Source organism: Etheostoma cragini, chromosome 20 (assembly GCF_013103735.1).
Source record: "Etheostoma cragini isolate CJK2018 chromosome 20, CSU_Ecrag_1.0, whole genome shotgun sequence".
NCBI lineage: Eukaryota > Metazoa > Chordata > Actinopteri > Perciformes > Percidae > Etheostoma > Etheostoma cragini.
In genome coordinates this window covers 12,333,728-12,352,215 of record NC_048426.1, presented here as the reverse complement: position 1 = coordinate 12,352,215, position 18,488 = coordinate 12,333,728, and the positions used below count along the sequence as shown (strand labels likewise).

At 39.8% G+C, this 18,488-nt stretch overlaps 1 protein-coding gene across 7 annotated transcripts; it reads right to left on the bottom strand.

Moving 5' to 3' along the window:
- Nucleotides 1-441: 441 nt before the first annotated feature.
- LOC117936337 (sorting nexin-14-like) lies at nucleotides 442-17,553 on the bottom strand. Of its 7 annotated transcripts, none has more exons than XM_034859235.1 (31): nucleotides 17,215-17,553; nucleotides 16,918-17,100; nucleotides 16,655-16,775; nucleotides 16,318-16,391; nucleotides 15,764-15,842; nucleotides 15,616-15,659; nucleotides 15,424-15,511; nucleotides 15,248-15,332; nucleotides 14,994-15,150; nucleotides 14,722-14,797; nucleotides 14,434-14,439; nucleotides 14,185-14,265; nucleotides 13,866-13,980; nucleotides 13,506-13,661; nucleotides 13,255-13,379; nucleotides 12,493-12,551; nucleotides 11,918-11,944; nucleotides 10,934-11,080; nucleotides 10,101-10,233; nucleotides 8,286-8,472; nucleotides 7,555-7,638; nucleotides 7,210-7,310; nucleotides 4,992-5,103; nucleotides 4,764-4,804; nucleotides 4,447-4,566; nucleotides 3,977-4,100; nucleotides 2,719-2,883; nucleotides 2,509-2,604; nucleotides 2,317-2,408; nucleotides 1,711-1,767; nucleotides 442-776 (listed from the first exon to the last, which is right to left on the bottom strand). In XM_034859235.1, exons 2-31 carry the CDS (start codon nucleotides 17,052-17,054, stop codon nucleotides 735-737), a joined length of 2,931 nt encoding a protein of 976 aa, XP_034715126.1. In that variant the 5' UTR covers nucleotides 17,055-17,100; nucleotides 17,215-17,553; the 3' UTR covers nucleotides 442-734. The 7 variants fall into 7 exon arrangements, with proteins under 7 accessions (XP_034715126.1, XP_034715121.1, XP_034715123.1 ...); XM_034859230.1 differs by having other exon boundaries at nucleotides 14,395-14,439; nucleotides 17,215-17,552; XM_034859232.1 differs by having other exon boundaries at nucleotides 14,395-14,439; nucleotides 17,267-17,552.
- Between the last annotated feature and the right edge of the window lie 935 nt (nucleotides 17,554-18,488).

Here is an 18,488-nt window from a genome sequence, read left to right as displayed (position 1 = left end):
TTATGAATAATTTAATCATAGTTGACAAATTGTCAACTAAAACGCAAGCCTTAATTAAAGTGAAGTTAAATTACTTTCTGAAAAAAAAAAGAATCTGTTGTGTTTCTGTCTGAAATGAAAAATAGCTAATAATGTGTAGCTACACATTAAACTGCTGTTAAAAGGGTACGTTGTGGCTACCAATTTTAAAATACTGATAAAAACTGATTGCTCTAAATCAACAAAGCAGTTTGATTGACATTCTGGCAAATCTCAGCACCCCCCCATCACACAAAAGTTAAACAACCAAATAGCCATTGGAGGCTTAAAATAATAAATACTATTGATTTTTTGAAATGATTTTGAAAACAGTAACAATCAAAACAAAAAAAGCAGTTTGAAGGAACATTTGGCTGTAATTAAAATTAAGTTAATTAAAACATTAATAAACATGTTAATGTGATTTGTTTAAAGTTTTACTGCGATCAACTGCAGCTGTCAAACAGCACACTTTTACACTGCTGTTGATATAGTTCAGACTAATTACACAAAGACAACTGTTAGATCATTTATTTATATAATTTATTTTGGAGAACCCTTGGGTTTCCTCTTCCTGCTGTACCGTGCATCCAGGTCAGATACTGAACATGTGATCAACATGTTTTTGGTAACCGAACAAACAAATCTCTGCCTGTGTTTCGGCTTGTTGTAATGCCTAGAAAGCATGTGAGCTCATGTGAATTGCAGAGTTCATTTTACATCCATGGAGCCATCACAGCGGTGTCCTTCTGCACCTGCTGAGGAAACACAAACACAACGTAAGCACTAAAATAGACATTCTCTGTTGTCAAACATACATAGATATGAACACAAAATATTTTGGTGCTATTTATCACACAATGACACAAGATATCCTAAAATACATATCAGATATGACGAATGTTATTGTATAAGTTCAATTCATAATATATCTTATAATAAAAATATGTATCCTGTCAAAAACAATTAACAGCCCAAACAATACATTGAACTACCTGAATGAGAACCCTCAGAAAAACTGCAATGTATGACAATTGTCTGACATTTACATTGAGAAAATCAAATATAGAAGAAGATACGATTTCAGTCCATGGAACCACAAACTTTTTGGTTGCCTGTAATGTAAACTTGTTAATTCTTCATTGCTTGCTTGTCTTCTGATTTATAGGGAAACACCTGAAACAAATAGCACTGTCTGGATAACAACAACAGGGGATTTTCCACTTCCAAAACACTTAAATGTTGAATTGAGATATTAGGACATACAACATTGTATGAGGTAATTACAGGGACACTTTAAAGCGTATAATAGAAGTGACTATTGCAGTAAGTTCCAATCACGTTAATTGAGATAAAAGGACTTTGGCATACTTATTAGTAATCATAAAGCTAAAAGAAAATAATGATGTAAATATTTAACTTCCTCTCATGATATAGTATCTCTACATCTACTTCTAGTGATCTGTCATTTGTCAGACATTATCATACAGTCACAGGTTTCATTTGATAATTAAAAGCACATGTAATAATGACATTTACAAATATGATACAGATTAATAAATACATTTTTGGTCCAAATATATTCAGATTTCCCTGGCAACCTTGCAAACTATAAGCCGGTATAAATAATGGATGTATGGGTGAATGTTCAGACTCTATATTCCTCAGAAGCCTAGGATATTATCTGTATACCTTGTTCAGCTCAGGGAAAAGTTCTTGAATGGCGATGTCCAACAGCACATATGTCAGCTGAAGGCCAAAAGCAGGTAGAGGATGAAAAGCATTAATGCCAATGATCTTTATATTCAACATCCTTACCAGCAGATAAGAAAAAACATGCTTGTAAAATGCTGTCTATGTGTGCGTGTGTGCGTGCGTGTGCACAGTGGTGGAATGTGACTACTGTAAGTACTGGTACTTATACTTTACTTGAGTCTTTTTTTTCATGGCACTTTCTACTTCTACTCCACTACATTTCAGAGAGAAATGTACTTTTTACACAATTACATTAATCTGACAGCATTAGTTACTCAGTTATGTTACAAATTAAGAGTTTTGCCCACAAAATAGATGTCATGTTTAATTAAAGTGTAGCAATTATAAAGTAGTTATAAATATAGTTATTATTTATTGTTATAAATGAAACCACCCAAGAATATAACGGCCTACAAGTCCAGCTGAAACAATTAGCAGATTAAACGCTTAGTTGATTGACAGAACTGTTTTGATAGTTTTCAGTTTTTTCCACCACTGTATTTGTGTGTGTGTGTTTGTGTTTGTGTGTGCGTCCTTATGTACCTGTTTGTTAAGAACTGGCTGTTGCAGTCCATCAAAGAGGAGGCGTACTCCTTCATACTTGGCCTCTTCTCCGATGCATTTCCCTAGAAAGTCTAAAGATGAGTAGTGTATGAATTTGTCTTGTAAGTGTAAATGTGGGCAGTAAATTGCTCTACAAATTACTACCTAAGAAACTAAGAAGTGAATGAATACCTGGAATGTAGGTCCTCATCTGATCAAATGTCTTTTTCGCCCTCCTCTGCTTATCTTGGGCCGATCTAGGCACACTGCTCTCACAGAAAACTGTGTCTGCGAGGGCAAAGATTACATATTACTTCATTCCACCTCATTAAATTAGCATGTTTTAAGGAATAGTTCGACATTCTGGGAAATACACTCATTCTCTTTTTTCTCAAAACTTGCCTCTAAGCAGGGTGATGATTGAGACTAGCCGGTGCTCCTGGACCACCTGGTTCAGCTTGCACTGAAGGTAGTAATCTGTGTAGGCTTCAAGTGTGTTCTTTAACAGGATCCTCCCACCCATCAGCAGGTGGTGCAGCCAGTCCGGGATGTGGAAGACAACTCTGCCTTACAATTGTGAAGAAAAAAAAAAAAGAAGAGCGAGAGGGGAAGAAAGAGAGAGAGTGTGTGTGTGGGAGTGAGTGAGTAATGGGCTTTACCTTATGTCAGGGGTCCGGGGTTGTACTTGTCATGGTGGTAATTTATGAGGGAAGATCAACTCCCTACTTCTAGTACAGTTCTGCAGCAATGCCTTTGATTCATTTAATTTTTTTTCCTTGCTAACTGTAAAGTACTTTGTGGCTTTGTTTTTTTTTTAAGTGGGCTGTATAAATGAAGTTATTACCATTACTAGATTTACCGGCTCTGGATTGTATTCAAATACACTAACTGCATTTCTTTTCCTAATCACAATAGTAACCTTTCAAACAAATAAATTACAATTTTACAAGTAAACTCCGCCTACTCTGCCGGCGATTTGATTTCACCCTGCAGCTCGGTCTGGAAATCTGCACGTTTCATTTTTCTGCTTCAGTTCACAGTTTTGTGAGAACCAATCACAAACTGGCTTATCTACCTGGCGCGCTATTGGCGGATTTAACAACATGACAATAGAGAAGCGACCAAGCAGCTTCTTGTTTACATACACAACATGGCGACAGCCACCGAAGCGCAGCCAAACGCAGCAACCTGTTCACGCCACTGTTGCTTCTACATCACCCGGATCGTTGGTCGGATTGGTACACAGTCATTTGAACTATGCCTGTTGGTCAAAATCCAGAGCAGACTCCACCTGCTCAATTTCAAATCTATTGAGCTTGGCTTGGTCTGGTGATAGCCAGACTAGTGTCTATCAGCTATGTGATGTTTCATGTAGAAATGCTTTTTGAAGATTTTGGTAATCGCTAGATGCAAGCGTATATGTATTCTTGGTAAAAAAAAAATAAAAAAAAAAAATAAAAATAACACTCAGTATCCACATGGGTTTCTTGTAATTTTTCAAATGTTTGGTGTCTGGCCCAAGGACACTTCCAGATGTGGACAGGAGGGATACAAACCTTTAATGACCGATAAATGGTCAAAATGAATGTGATAAACCCAATAAGTTGGTATGAACCTATAACAATATAGCAATAAACAAACTCCAGGAGAACTCCCTTACCCAGAAACATTAAGTAGTCATACAGCCCTTCAACCGTGATCATTTCCATGAAGTAATTCTGATTGTGTCTCTTCTCAGTCATCTCTGATCGGTTGGCGTTGTTTTTGAAGAGGTCGTTGAAGAGCTATAGGACAGAGGGATTTACATCAGATTGACACCTATTTAAAACCAGAAGACCACTATTCTTTTCTTCTGTTTCAATAACCATTTTGTAATCTGAGTGACTCACAGAACTCTGCAAATATATAAATAAAATATTAAGAAATATGCATTTTCTACTTTTAAAATTAAAGTTTGGCAAGAAAAGTATTTTTTCATTTTAACTGCATTCATCCCTGCATTTTGAGGCAGTGGCACTTTGTTCTAAAGCGATAATTTTGGTATTAACAAGTAATAAACTAAATTCCTTGGCTTTCAGAAAGAGAGAGAGAACATGAGCTCTTGAAAATTGTAAGATTTGAACACCCAACCTTTTTATCATTTTCCGAGGTGGGGCTCAAGATAGTGAGCTCAGGGCGGCTGGGTTTGGGTTTGGGAGATTCACAGGAGTTGAAAAAGGACTGGATGAATGGCTCCAGATGCTGCCCTTTCTGACACAGAAACCACAGGACACAATCTGTGTAAATTACGATGACACTATAATCTTGTATGGCCTGTGAAGGATCTAAGAAATAGACTGTTAATCAATTGCTGTGATATCGAAACATTTGTATTGTAGAAAGGCGACATAGAGAGAATCACACACACACACTCTCACACAAAAACACACAAGGAATGCATTTCTTACCTCTTTTATCAGTTTGCTGGGAACTGACTTAATGATTTTCCCTGTTAAACATAAATAGGTAATCTCAGTGATGTATGGTTCTGTCACATTCTGCCTCTGTCTAAAACACATATATTGTTTCACTGCAACCCAAGGTCAGGCTGTTTTCACATTTTCACAGCGTGTTTGACATGTTCTGCTGTTCAAACATAATCCATCTCACTGCTCTTTGTCTCAGTCATACCGTACCCAGGTTCACGTCAGGTAACATCTTGTCCAGGAACTGAGACTCCATACTGTACGGGGACAGGAAGTCGGCGAGGAGCTGACTGTTACTCAGCTCTGGGTGCTGCAGAAGTTTCTGCAAAGAAAGCCCATGTAAATATACTCTGCTGTAAGCTGTGCTCTTGTATGGTGGTACAACAGAGGACCTTGAGTCACGGCTGTGTCTTTCAAATATATTAGACATTAGAAGATACGCTGAGTAAAAACAAGCACAGAATATTACTTGGGTTGCTGTGTAGAAACATTCAACCACAATGTTTTCACAATGTTTTCGCATTCATTTTGTCAGTACACAGACTGTAGTTTTTCAACGACCATAAATGCGTATGGTTTTGTATGTTTTATAGCCTTACAGAATTTTTATTATTGCAGACCATTTTCCACAGAATATTATTATTTTAAAGATTATGTTTTTGGTTATTTTTAGGACAGCTTAAGACAGGAAAGGGGAGGAAAGAGGGGGAAAGAGAGGGGGAATGACATACAGCAAAGGGCTTAATCCAGGTTAGAATTGAACCCACAGCCACTGCATGAAGGACTGAGCCCCCCCTTTACATGGGGCACACGCTCCACCAGGTGAGCTAACCAGGGTCCCGAAAATATGTATATTTTTAAGTAATTTCCAGCCCTTAAAATAGCCTTTAATGTTGATTGATTTCAGCATGCTGTAAAATCAACACATTGGGACTAATTCTGACATAAGTAATCTATTACAGTGAATTATTTGACTGCTTTTCAGCCATGCTAGTGGCATGGCTCTCGGGATGGCAACGTCAGTCTGATAGTCTCAAAACTACTGGATGGATTGCCATTCAGTTTTGTAAAGATATACCCCCTCGGGATGAATTGTAATCACTTTGGCAATATGCTTTCTTTTCGTCTAGGGCTACCAATTGGAAACATTTTAATTTGTCCAATACTTCAGTTACTACGGTGACTAAATTGCTGCAAAACGAATGCCATTCCCATCAGCATCAGCTGTACTTTGTGCTAATTAGCATGCTAAGATGATAAACAAGGTAACACATTACCCGTTAAACAGAGCTGCTGGGATAGCTGTGTAGACTCTTTGTCTTGTTATTTTGTCAGTTATCACCTTGTGTGATGCATCTCCAAGCAGGGACCATTTAAAAACCTTTGCTTGTTGAATTGTGCTCAAGGACGCTCCAGTTACAACACACCGGGGATTTGTGAGTCTACTGCAGAAAAATCCATGAGTTTTAAAAAATAAAGCTTAGAGATTCAATTTGCACTTGTGAAAAGGATGTGAGTTTGGTTATTTGTCTGTTTGACAATCAAGTCTCCCATCTTGTTAGAGGGTCCTTGAAAGCCTTGATCCTAACTAAGAATCTGAATTGTGATTTTTAAACACTGCAGATGCCTTCATGACAGCTAGACACACAGATAGTTCCTTCTTCATTTAGAACAGTGATGTAACCTGTGCACGGTTTTGACATTTAGTAACTTTTGTTCTTTACAATCTCATAATGATCACTTTTGAAAAGTACCTTTTTGAATCTTGACGTTGGGTGTTCCTGGAACAAATGCTACAAAATTGAGACTATTCCAACTTAATCTAGATGTCTGGTCACTCAAGTGCAGCCTGTTACAGCCAGATGCTGTGAGTGGATAGAGTTGCTTGGAGCACTGTGAGGGTTTGTGGGTGTGAGCATGTGTGTGTGTGTGTGTGTGTGTGTGTGTGTGTGTGTGTGTGTGTGTGTGTGTGTGTGTGTGTGTGTGTGTGTGTGTGTGTGTGTGTGTGTGTGTGTGTGTGATCTGGGCTTGAGAAAAAGTGTAATTAAGAAAAAATTACAGAAGTGAAAATACACTGAACCTTCACTGTTAGGTCCACTGCAAAAGTCACTCTGAACAAAATACTACGGGTAGGGTGCTACTTTCTGGAGAACATCAAGGACTGGTTTGTGCCCATCCCACTCTGATTATATATGCAGAAGACGTGAGCCTTTTTTCCCACTTGGATTGACCAGTGTTTAGTTGGAAATGGGCACCTGTTCAAATGTGAGTCATGCATTTGTCGACAATTATATGATTCCACTTTTATTGCACAGAGATTGCAGTCAGAGCTGTTTGTTTAAATAATCGTCATGCCTCTGCGCGGGCACATTACATAAGCAGAGGTTTGTTAATACGTTCTGGCTCATTTCTAGACCCAATGATCTACCTGAAGGTACTCCTGGAACTCCTCTCGCTTTGATGTGAGGAACTCATAATTCTTGGGACCGATGATTCTCTTCGATGGCAACTGCGCGTCTGGAAACGAGCCTGCAAAAATATAAAAGAATTAAAAGAACATGCTTCCTTTTTACTTACAGTAAACTTACAAATAACAGTTCAGTCCAAAACAAATCCCTAAATTATGCAACAGGGCCGTTAAACTAAATTCCCTCCTAATATTCAGTGAATCCACTGGAATCTGTGAGACCATTATATTGGTAGATTCTTTCCATATGACAATAAATGAAAAAAGGAGAGTGCACAGGCCCTCTAATGCAAACAGAAGCCTTACCGTGAAACTCAGTGAGCTTTGATTCAAAGACATAGAACTCCAGATATCTTCTGTACACAGACCAGTTCTCAGACTCATGTCCCACTGCAGACATGGAAAACATACAGTTAGATGAACACGCTAGACAGGCAGTGAGAGGTAACTGTAAGTGACTGCTTCTGCAGCAGTCACTTACATTTAACTCTTAAATTTTGAGTGACTGCATTTCACACCAAAATGTCACACAGGGGAAATCTTTGAGGTCTCAGTTTTTGGCAATAAGGTGCTTTTGCCTGTCTGTCATGCCTGTCTGGATATTTTGGAAAGCATGCTTAATTTTCTTTCTTGCTGAGAGGATTGATACTACTCTATCTTTATGTCTGTACATAAAATATAAAGCTCTTGCTGGCAGCCGGTTAGTGTAGTTTAGCATGAAGACTGGACACAGCTAGTACCTGTCCAAACATGACTTGTATTATTATTATTGTTTGTTTTTTTTAAGATAACTTTTTGGGTTTTTCCTCCTGTAATGGACAGCACAGCTAGGTGAGAAAGGGAAGAGAGAAAAATAAAAAATAAACATTTTAAACATTTCTTTGAAAAAGAACAGTATCACACATGATTGGTCAAATTCTTACTCTGAATGCAAAACTGTATCCTACAGAAAATGGTGCCACAGCTCCTTCTCAAATGTCATGCAGCAAAGCAGAATGACCACTCAAAGAGGACAGTAAGTGAGACAGAAGTCTCACCTGCCTTCCGGTCATTGCGCTCTACATCGATACAGAACACAGGAATCCTTTCCCTCTTCACATCGTCGTCATAAAAATCAATGTATGGGATGGTGATGTTCCAGGCTGAGAGGTTTCGGGGAGTGCTGGGGGTGGACGCTGCCTCCATGGGGGAGTCGTCCTCCAGCACCATCATGGCTTCCTCCACCTTGAATAGAAGGAAGTGAGAGAGGTTAAGGTCAAGGAGAGTAAGAAGAAATACTGTAGGTCAAAACTGCTACTATTAGGGTGCAAAACACTGTGTACAATCTTAAGAGCACTACAGGGGGGAGGGCTTGGATTTGTTTTGTTCTTTGAGTTCTGTTTAATATGTACTGAATTACACCGTCACCTCTATAACTCCTTTAATATGCAGTGTACACCTATCAAATTTACAATCAAGGAAATGACACAAAAAAAAAGGGTCAGCTGAGATTCACAAATAAGGGAAATCCAAGAGCAAACACAGCATTTCCCTTTACACTAAACACAGGAAGGACACTTAAAGAAAAAATGTCCAGATATTCAGTTAACAGGTCCTTTTTTACTGCACCAGCTATGGAAGACAGTTCATTATATCTGTACATATGGTGGATTTAACTATACATAATATTTGCAAAATGATCAGTTAGGCACTTTCTATTAAGAAAACAAGTCATTAGGTCAGAACTGTGATTACAACATACTGGCTACATTTCTCTCCACCAAAGCCAATGTTTAGTAATTTACAAAAGTCTCATAACCACAGTCAAACTTCGGTCAATTGAGCAAGCAAACTCACGTTGTAGACAAGTATTGCTGAAAACGGTTGTGCAGCCATAAAACATGTATTTTAATCTTGGACAACTTCAGCAGAACTAGATATTATTCATGTATTTGTCACTATTTGCAGATAAATGTAATGAGAATGTACAAGATTTCCATAGGAGAACAAGTGTGGTTTGGTGTATGCTTATTTAGCTTTATCCATAACTATAAGGTAGTTAGGGTCAAAGTGGCCTTGATTAAAGAAGAAATTATTTCTTCACAGCGCTTTGCAATGCGAGAAAATCTAAGAGCTGAACCGGGCAGACACAGCCGTTTTCATAAGACTCACTGTGGGTTAAATAATCAAATTCTATACTTCACCGTAGACCGTCAATCCACTAAACCTTTATGGAAATGAACACCTTTGCTGAAGTGTCGTTAATGATCATAAAACACAAAACAACGTCTCTCTCTCTCTCTCACTCTCTCTCTCTCCACATTGTCATTGTGATTTTTTGTGATTACATTCTGAATCTACAAGGTTCTCTGTCAGGTGAATGTAAGTACAACAACTTCCTCCAAATAGACTACACTGTAAATCAGTTGTAGACTATACAGTAGAGTTGCACAATAAGTTGTTTTGGGGTACAATTTGGTTTTGAAGAATTCTATAAGCAGCAGTACCACAGGCCAAGCATTTGGCACGTTTCAAACAGGCACATTTTCAACGGGCAGAAACAGAAAGAAACTCTGGAGTAAACACATCCGAGGTGTACAGTGTGGCTTTCCTTTCTTTACTCACCAACATCAGCGAGTGGAAATTTGCTACAGTAATGGTGTAGAGGAGTGCTTTAGATTAAATTTGACCTTTTATGTTGTTATAGTTATTTTGAAGTGTTATTTTAAAGTTTACATGAATCTGAGAAATCTGAATCTGAAGAATGAGAAACACACACAGGACAATTTGATTTGTTTAAATCTAGGTTTTGTCCTATTAGCATTATAACAAACGCTTGAAATCATCTAAAAATTAGAATATTTCAGCCTCACCATATCGTCCTCTCCCTCCACAACCCCATGGGATGGCAGCATGGCTCCCTCCATGGTTGTGCTCTTGAACACTCCTTTGATCTTACTGCCAATGCGGCTGATCCCAAAGGACTCGCCCCTCTTTGACGTGTTCCTGCAGGCCAAACAGGGATGCTTTTAAACAATGCATAATGGAAATGTGCATGGCTTCAGCAAAGCGCATGCAGCTTGAGAGAAGTGACAGGGACAGAACCACAGAGGACAGGAGGGGAAGCAAGGAGCAACGTACTACATTGGTTTCATGACTGTACAATAGGGAGAAAAAGCTAAGGTAGCCAGACCCAAAGCCAAAATGTCACAGACATCTCACAGTGAAATGCCTGGTTTGTTGTTAAAGTACTGCGGGGCCAAAAAGCAAACACAGCACACAGCAGTGATTTCAAGAACAGATGTCTAGTTTGAAGTGGATCACAATTTTTAATGATCGCGTAAATATTGAATGATCCGTTACCAGTCAAAAAGGACATTACAGGCGCTCTGTCTGAGTGCCAGTTAGATAAAGTGAAATACAAAATCACCATGTGGCGCATGGTGATATACCCATTATCCATTACATAGCCATTACATGAGAAACTGAACATTGAAACGTCACTGCATTGCAAAAAATAAAAAAATAAAAACCTTCAGCCTTAACAACACAACAAAGTCAGAGGAAGGACACGTGACAAATTAAAAATCCCATGCATTGGTTCCACCATGCATGCATCCGGCCGGGACTGGGGTCACGTAGGGGATAGTGGACGGCATGACATCACACTGAGCTTCCTGTGTCACAAAGATGGACCCTGACTTACTTGGGTGATGAGTGGCGGTGGGATAGCGAGCCGTATGAGAAGGTTGTGAACGTGGACTGGGCATGGAGGGAGTTAAAAGATGCAGGTGAAGAGCTGCCAGAGGCGGTGAACATTGAGGACGGGGACTCGGGGCTCCAGTCCCAGGAACTATAAGCAGAACAGGGTCACGTCGACACGGGCAAGAGGAGGGAGAGGACCGTGGGTCAAACCAGGGCAGGCAGTATGATGGTCACAGAATCAGAGGGGACATACAGTCACAGACACAGCACGATGGCGGCAATACATATATGGAGTAACAGGCGGACAGACGGGCAGAGTGGAAGGGAGGTTTCTAAATTGCAGACATGGAGGGAGTTGAGGCTTGTAGTTGGTCAGCGTCAACAAATAGATTGCAAGTGAGAGCCATTTGCTGCTACCTCATCTTTCTCCTTTGAGTGGTATAATTCATGCTGCTTTCAAAACTACCTTAATACAAGATTGATTTTTTAACCAGTTGAAAAAACAAAAACAACTAACATCAAGTAACCCCTGATGTTTTTTTTTCATTTTGCAAGCAAACCCTTAAATTGAAAATGTAGGAAGAAAAATCATTAGCCTAAAGCATAAACCTTTTTTACATGGCATGTGTTCAGCAGCATCACTCTTGATTAACTTGATTAACATATGATTAATGATAACTCATGCTATGATTAATATTATAAGCTAAATAAGGTCGCTTTTCTCAATCTTCTCTCATTTGCATTTACAGCACAGGCACCAAATAAAACATATTTATGGGTGAAATTAGATTAGCAATATCTACTAGTGATCATTGAACTGAAGCCCTGATTGCAGCAGGCCCAGAGCACAGTTCATTTGTTACAAATGCAGCATGTTTCTCTGAAAACAGGTCAGGCAACAATGAAGTGTCGTTTGTATCTTGCGTGCAGCAGCACTACTCAGCCAGCAACTGTTCTGATCAGCACACTAATGCCTTATACTCACCGGATGTCATCCAAACTGAGGCTATTTCTGGAACAATATGCACAAGGAGTTAGTGGCAAGACCCCTTGGCCACTTACCCACCACACCCCGTGATAGAAACATGGCAGTCGACACCTGGGCCCAGGGCACCTCAATTCTTATTTAAGTTTCATTATACTGCAAAGTAAAAAACTATTTTTTTGTACTTTTGATTTACAGTTGGTGAATTGAAGTGATAGGAAATGTTATATTTCAGGCAACTGGCACATACTATATTCTGCTTTCACACTGCAGTGGCTACTGGGATACAGAGAGTTGTGAACACGCAAAAAGGTTTAATACATTATCAGTGTACTTTAGACAAGTTAAAGGAATTTGGGTTGCATGTGGATGCAGAATAGTGAGTTTTGATCGCCTAGTTTAAACACTGCCTCAGTTTTTTGCCTAAACACATAAAACACTAGTTAAACTAAATGATCAAAACTCACCTGTACCTTCTGTCAAATACTAACTGATGAATCAATATACTGGCAAACATTATGGCCAAGCCTAAATTGTTGTACACATATACAAAGAAATGGTAAAGTGAAACCGACCTGCTCATCCTGGAATTCCTGGCAGGGGACTCTGCCCCTCTCAGAAGCTGGCGGAAGTACTGGAGAATGACATGGTAAGAGCAAATAAAGGTATGTAAATTTCAAACAAAGCATGTGCAAATTCCGGGACAGTATGTAAGCAACATTAAAGAAAAAAACTGCAGTATGTACTGTATATAGTGACCTCTTTTTGCCTTTATAATTATCATGACTGCATTGTTAATTTTGGAGCAAGAACAGGAGTGGCAACAAAATATCAAATAGTATCATTATGTTTCAGATACACTAGTCCTCCAGGGCAGTGGCCTGCTGTGGACAATGGCTGAGCACTGGTCCACCCAGCGGTATTCAATGAAACAGCCTCTGAGGGGTTAAATTCGGCTTGGCAGCTTGGCGTAATGCCAGTGTCGGCTCATTGGTTAGTTGGGCGTCTGGTATTGATGACACGGCCGATAGTGGTTGGTGGCTGAGAGATCGGAAGAGGGTAGCGCAAGGCAGTCGGTTCAAATGAATTGTTATTCCAGCATTTGGCAGATATAGTTTTGTTAAATTTGACACAAACTAAATTCAAATGGTAGAGGATAATAAAATTCAGTCTATGCTTAAACAACCATATTTTGAAAAGAATGTAATTAGAAATCTGTGCATGACAGACAGCTGCAATACAGATATGAAAAAGGTGGACTCAGTAAGCCTCAGGAGTGTGTTGTCAAGCTGGGTGACAGTGAGTTGAGCGATTTATTTCGAGGTGTGGACGCTAACCTCATCACTGTGACAGAACATTGGGGTGAAAACATTCTCCAGGAGGGACAGGACGTGCTCATAGGCTTCAAACAAACACCTCATGGTCTGCAGCTTCACCACCTCTGCATACGGGCCCTCTGCAACTGGGAAGTTCAACAAAACGCACACACACAGACACACACACACATTCATTAATAGCACACACACTTGTCCAAGTAGGTAAATATTTACCCTTCTTTGAGAAATTGTAATTTCAGTGATTGACATACTGTTGCGTATTTCTTCCACTATGAAAGGATCAAAGCGGATCTTGTCGACACTCTCGTCCAAACAGTATGTCTCATAGATCTTCTTCACCTCCTCATGAAGCATTATCTTTTCTGCGTCAGACAGCTCTGGGCACAGTATCTTGTCATTGAATTCCTCTGCAAAGTTAGAAGAGTCGGACAGCTCAGTCTCACTGCGTAAGGACCTTTAGGACTGCATCACTGCGGTCTCCATGAGAGTCAAGATTATGGACAGTTTTTAATGAGGTCTGCCAATGCTTTCAGATTGACTGTGAGTGGTGAGGTGTGAGAGAAGGGCTAGAATAAGGTTGAAACCATCCGAAAGGTTCGGGACACACTTACCGACTGCAAGGCAGAACTGCAGCACGTGAACGGCCCCTTCTTGCTTCAGGAAGTTCATGAAACGGAAGAGAAGGTCTTGCTGTTCTCTGATTTCCCTCAACTCCAGTTTCAGCACCTGATGAACGAGAACAATGGTAAAAAAGAGAGAACATAAATCCCAATAAACAAAGGCAGCTTCCAACTAGATATGATTAAATACAGTATCTGGGGAGGTGGTATGTGTTTTGATTTGTTCAGAGGTTGGCTGCAGTTTAAAAAATTTAGGAGTCACTATCACTATCATAGTATTATATTCTACTGAATCAGAGGAAACACTTACAGAGAGCTTTTTGTTGCGAACGTCTGAGTACTTTTGTAGAAAAGGAACCAACGTTGAAGTGGGCTCCATGGGTTCTTCAGGCTGGAGGGAAAAACAGGTTTACGTTATTCACCCATACTTTACATTACACACTCTCTGCAGCAATATAATAATGTTTAAATATGCGGATTGGAAATGACACTACCTGTTCACGTTTCAACATATACTTACAGGGGAGTTGTCTATAAATATCAAAAGTAAATGATTCACTGTGTCCTGAAAAAACAAACAGTAGTCAGTAAATTCATATAGCTCCCATAGGACACTATAAGTACTTTAGATGATCTGAAAGAGACACATATTTGTCTTTTATTTGCATGCTCATGGTACATAACATTTATTATGTTATGTACCATAACATAATGGTACATAACCATTAAATACTGATTTGAACATGAGTACAAATTAGTATTTAGACTGACAAACTAGTCTAAATATGGCTTCAAGTGACAACCATTTTGGATTCAGAAAAGCAGCCCTTCATGTGTCTACACTCACAGGATCAGCCAAGTAGTCCATTGAAGGAAGGAAGACAGAACCAGCCAATACTTCTCTTATCAGGAGAGTAAGAGATCTGAGAGGAGCGAAGAGATAAGGCAGCAGGAAATAAGAAAACAAGAGAGTAAAGAATGATCCTTATATACTTTTGTATAGTGTCAAAGCTATGGGACTTTCTTCTTGGGGAAAAATGCACTGATGCTGTGATGTTTTGTGCCCCACTTTTCCAAATATATGGAGGCACTGCCTTTATTGTGAGAGCACTGCGTTACCTGCAGTCTGTCGCCTTGGGTGGCAGGATGTAAGGAAAGAGCATCTCAGTCAACTTCCTGAGGTAGAGGAGCTCATCTCTGCGACTGCGAAGGGCTACATGGAGGTCAGGACCATATTCCTCCAGGGCAGCTTGTTGAAGAAACTCTGCGTTCTTTACTACAGAGGAGAGCGGGAGAGTAGAGATGGTTGTTGTTTGCTTTTCTCATGGTAAACACAAAGAAACGACTCTGTGGGTGATGCATGTCGGCAATACCTTTCTGTCTTGCTTTGCTTATTATTTCAATGTGCTTCATGGCAACTTTAAGAAGCTTTTGTGTGATGAGGGATGCCACATCCACCTGAGAGGCAAAAAAACATATTAAAAACAAAAGAATGGTCAGTCAATCGGCATCCCAAGATTTGAACTTCATACTGTGTCTAGTTTGTCACCTTCAGGGTCCGTCGGACCAACACAGCTGCAAGGAAGCGCAAAGTCACTCTGAGATCGTCAACAAACGCCTCATCGTCCGTGATGTCTCTGAAATGAAACACAGCACAGTCAGTGTCACTATGTTTATAACACAATAAAGACCACCTCCCTTTGTATTATGACATGCAAAAAAACACAGAGAAATGGCTTACCTATACCAAGGATACACAAAGTTTTCTAGAACCAGCTCCAGAATCTTGACCAAAAAAACACAAAACTGGGCTATAAGATAATTTGGTCTATTTAATTAATAACAACTTCAACTAAAATTAAATTAAATTAAATCAATGCGTGTATTACCTCTGAAAGAGAAGCATCCACCTTAGAGGGAATGTTCAGGTCAAGCCATGGTTGATAGTTTTCCAGTAATAAAGTCGGTCTATCAGTAAATTGAAAAAAATAAATAAAATGTAAGCATTATAAAGAGTGAAATTTTAAGAATCCTTTATGGCCACTAGAGGGCAGTGTAATACCTTCTATTACTTGATAATAAACAACATTGTATTATTAGCCCATTGAATGCATGTTGGCCCAATACTATAAGATTAAGGTAGAATGATATAAGGAATCTATCTTCAATTAATCCAGATCACTCGTTTCTCCAATTTAGCTTACTTCTTGCTTCCAAATGGATTCATTAGTTTGATTCTTACCCTGTCTTTTACAAGTAAATCACGAATGAAAGTCACATGGTAATGTACAAAGTCACATGGAGTGACCTCTTTCGTCTGTCGGCTTTGAGAGTTTACTTAATCAGAATAACCGCTGTAGACACAAATGATAAGGTCATGATACAACACATTACAGCCACTACCTCAACTACCACTGCACCACAGAATAACCAGGTGGCTCACCTGTGCCTTTTGCATTTGATTTTTCCACAAACAGCACAGCTGTGGCCCTGTGGAAACAGCTCCTGTTGGTATGACTGCAAGAGAAGGTTAGCATACTGTTTAGCATTTACAAGGATCCTACCCATCATTCACTGCAGCTGCAGAACTGTTAATTCACTGGGAATTTTGTATCCAATTAAATATCAATTTGGATATCCAAACTTTCTTTAGAAATCACTATAAATCCTAGATGTATTGCAAAAAAAAGCATCATAAGACACAACAAAGACATTGTCAATGTGTTATGATCAAGGAACAGACAACACTATTTAGCAACTTGTGTTGCTTTCTGAGGTACCTTGGTTTTTGGTTTGATGGAGACCAAGACGTTGGGCAGCAGAGATTCAGGCCCCAAAGAGCAGTAGAAAGTGAAGACTCCAGCCAGGAAGGACCAAAACACCATCATAATATGAATGTACCTGTCAAAACAGAAGAAGCACATGTTAACTGCGTAAACCATTTTAGAATATAAAGGGAATATAGATGCCATGGAGGATAGATGACATGGATGTTACATATGTAACAGTGATGTGATGTAGACTGTGGTCGGGGCCTAGTTACCTGTTTAAAAGCACAGTAGACAGCAGGAGGACCAGCATGAGAAAGCAGAAGACAGGATACTGTCGGCCGAGCTCTCTGAACCGCTCCAGCTTCACCCTGCGTCTTATTTTCTGCAGACAAGTCCTGATGCATCCCATATTCGCCGCTCTGGGGAGCCTGTTCCTTGCAGCCTATTGCATGTGACTGGTAAATAAAGAAGACATCATGTAGCGACGCTCTAAGAAGACATAAGCACGTTGCTGCGACACATAACACCGTCACGTCAAAAATAATGCAATTGTTGTGCTGCTTCTTTACCTCACATGACAAGCAGGTTTTAGCGATTTCATCTATTGACACCAGCACTTACTGTAAGTGTACAGTGGAAGTTAAGGGGTATTTTTCTTTGTAGTTGACCATCGACACCATCATGAATTTGCAGAATAAACGCGCAGGTTCCCTGTTTATAGGATCAGCGTGTAGGAGGCGAGTTGCCGGAGACAGCTGTAAACCACAGCTGGTTTGGAGCTAATTACGCAGCATCATCCTCTGTGTAATACACTGCCCTGCTCCGCTGTTTGGCTAATGGCTGCGGAGCTCTCGCTGTCATTGCTGCACATTGAGGGGAAACAGTCGCTGCCTGCTTGTCAGCACGGGGACGCGTGATGTCACCTCCGCTGCGCTCACAGCTAGCTCCCGTTTGGAAAAGTCCGTTTTGATGTTTTTGACAAGCTAACGTGAAACCATTTTCGCGTAAATCCCCAGTAAGCGTTAGCTAATTAGTTCACATCAGTAGCCTACTGTTACTGTTGTTAGATGCCTCGAGCGGAACTGAGTTTGCGGTGCAAAAGAATTTTAACGACGCCGGCCAGCTGTCCTACTCGTCTTGCATGTTTAGTTTACAATCAGTTTAGACTTAAATCCGACGAGAGACCAGTTAAAAGGCAGCTAAACCTTAAATGTTGGAGTGAAAGAAATTACATTTTTTGAAGGCTCAAGTCGCTCTCTAATAGTTTAACAATTTAAAGTCCAAACTGCATTCTTAGGGCAGCCTTCTGTCCTCACCACGTTGTTTATGCACGCGAAAAGGAAAGCCCGACAATTGACCGTATTCATGATTCATGATGACCTTCATGATTGCCTTTGGCAGTTATATTCAATAAACTGTTTTTACTGCGGTATTTTAATAATGTAATGACACCAGTCAACATAGTACTGCATTTGCACGATAATCGGATAGTGCCGATGCATTAGGACAGAGACGGGATCTTAGAATTAGGTGATATGGGGCGCAGAGTGTGGCCGATGGAAATGGTCAACGTACCAAAAATACATTTTCAATTCAAAATGGCTGACTTTCTGTTGCATTTGGGCTATGGCTCCAAGAGGCTTTTCTGCAAGTCACGACCCGATACATATGCTTACCAAATATCATACATTTAGGTAGAACTCATGGCAGAGGCTACTTTTTTGAAAAATTGTATTGGGCAATATCAAGCTAATTTGCCAACACCAAGCCAGAGAACCCCATCAGAAGTAAACAATTAACCACTTCTGTGATTGGCAAGCATGCATGGTTTAATAACTTTTCC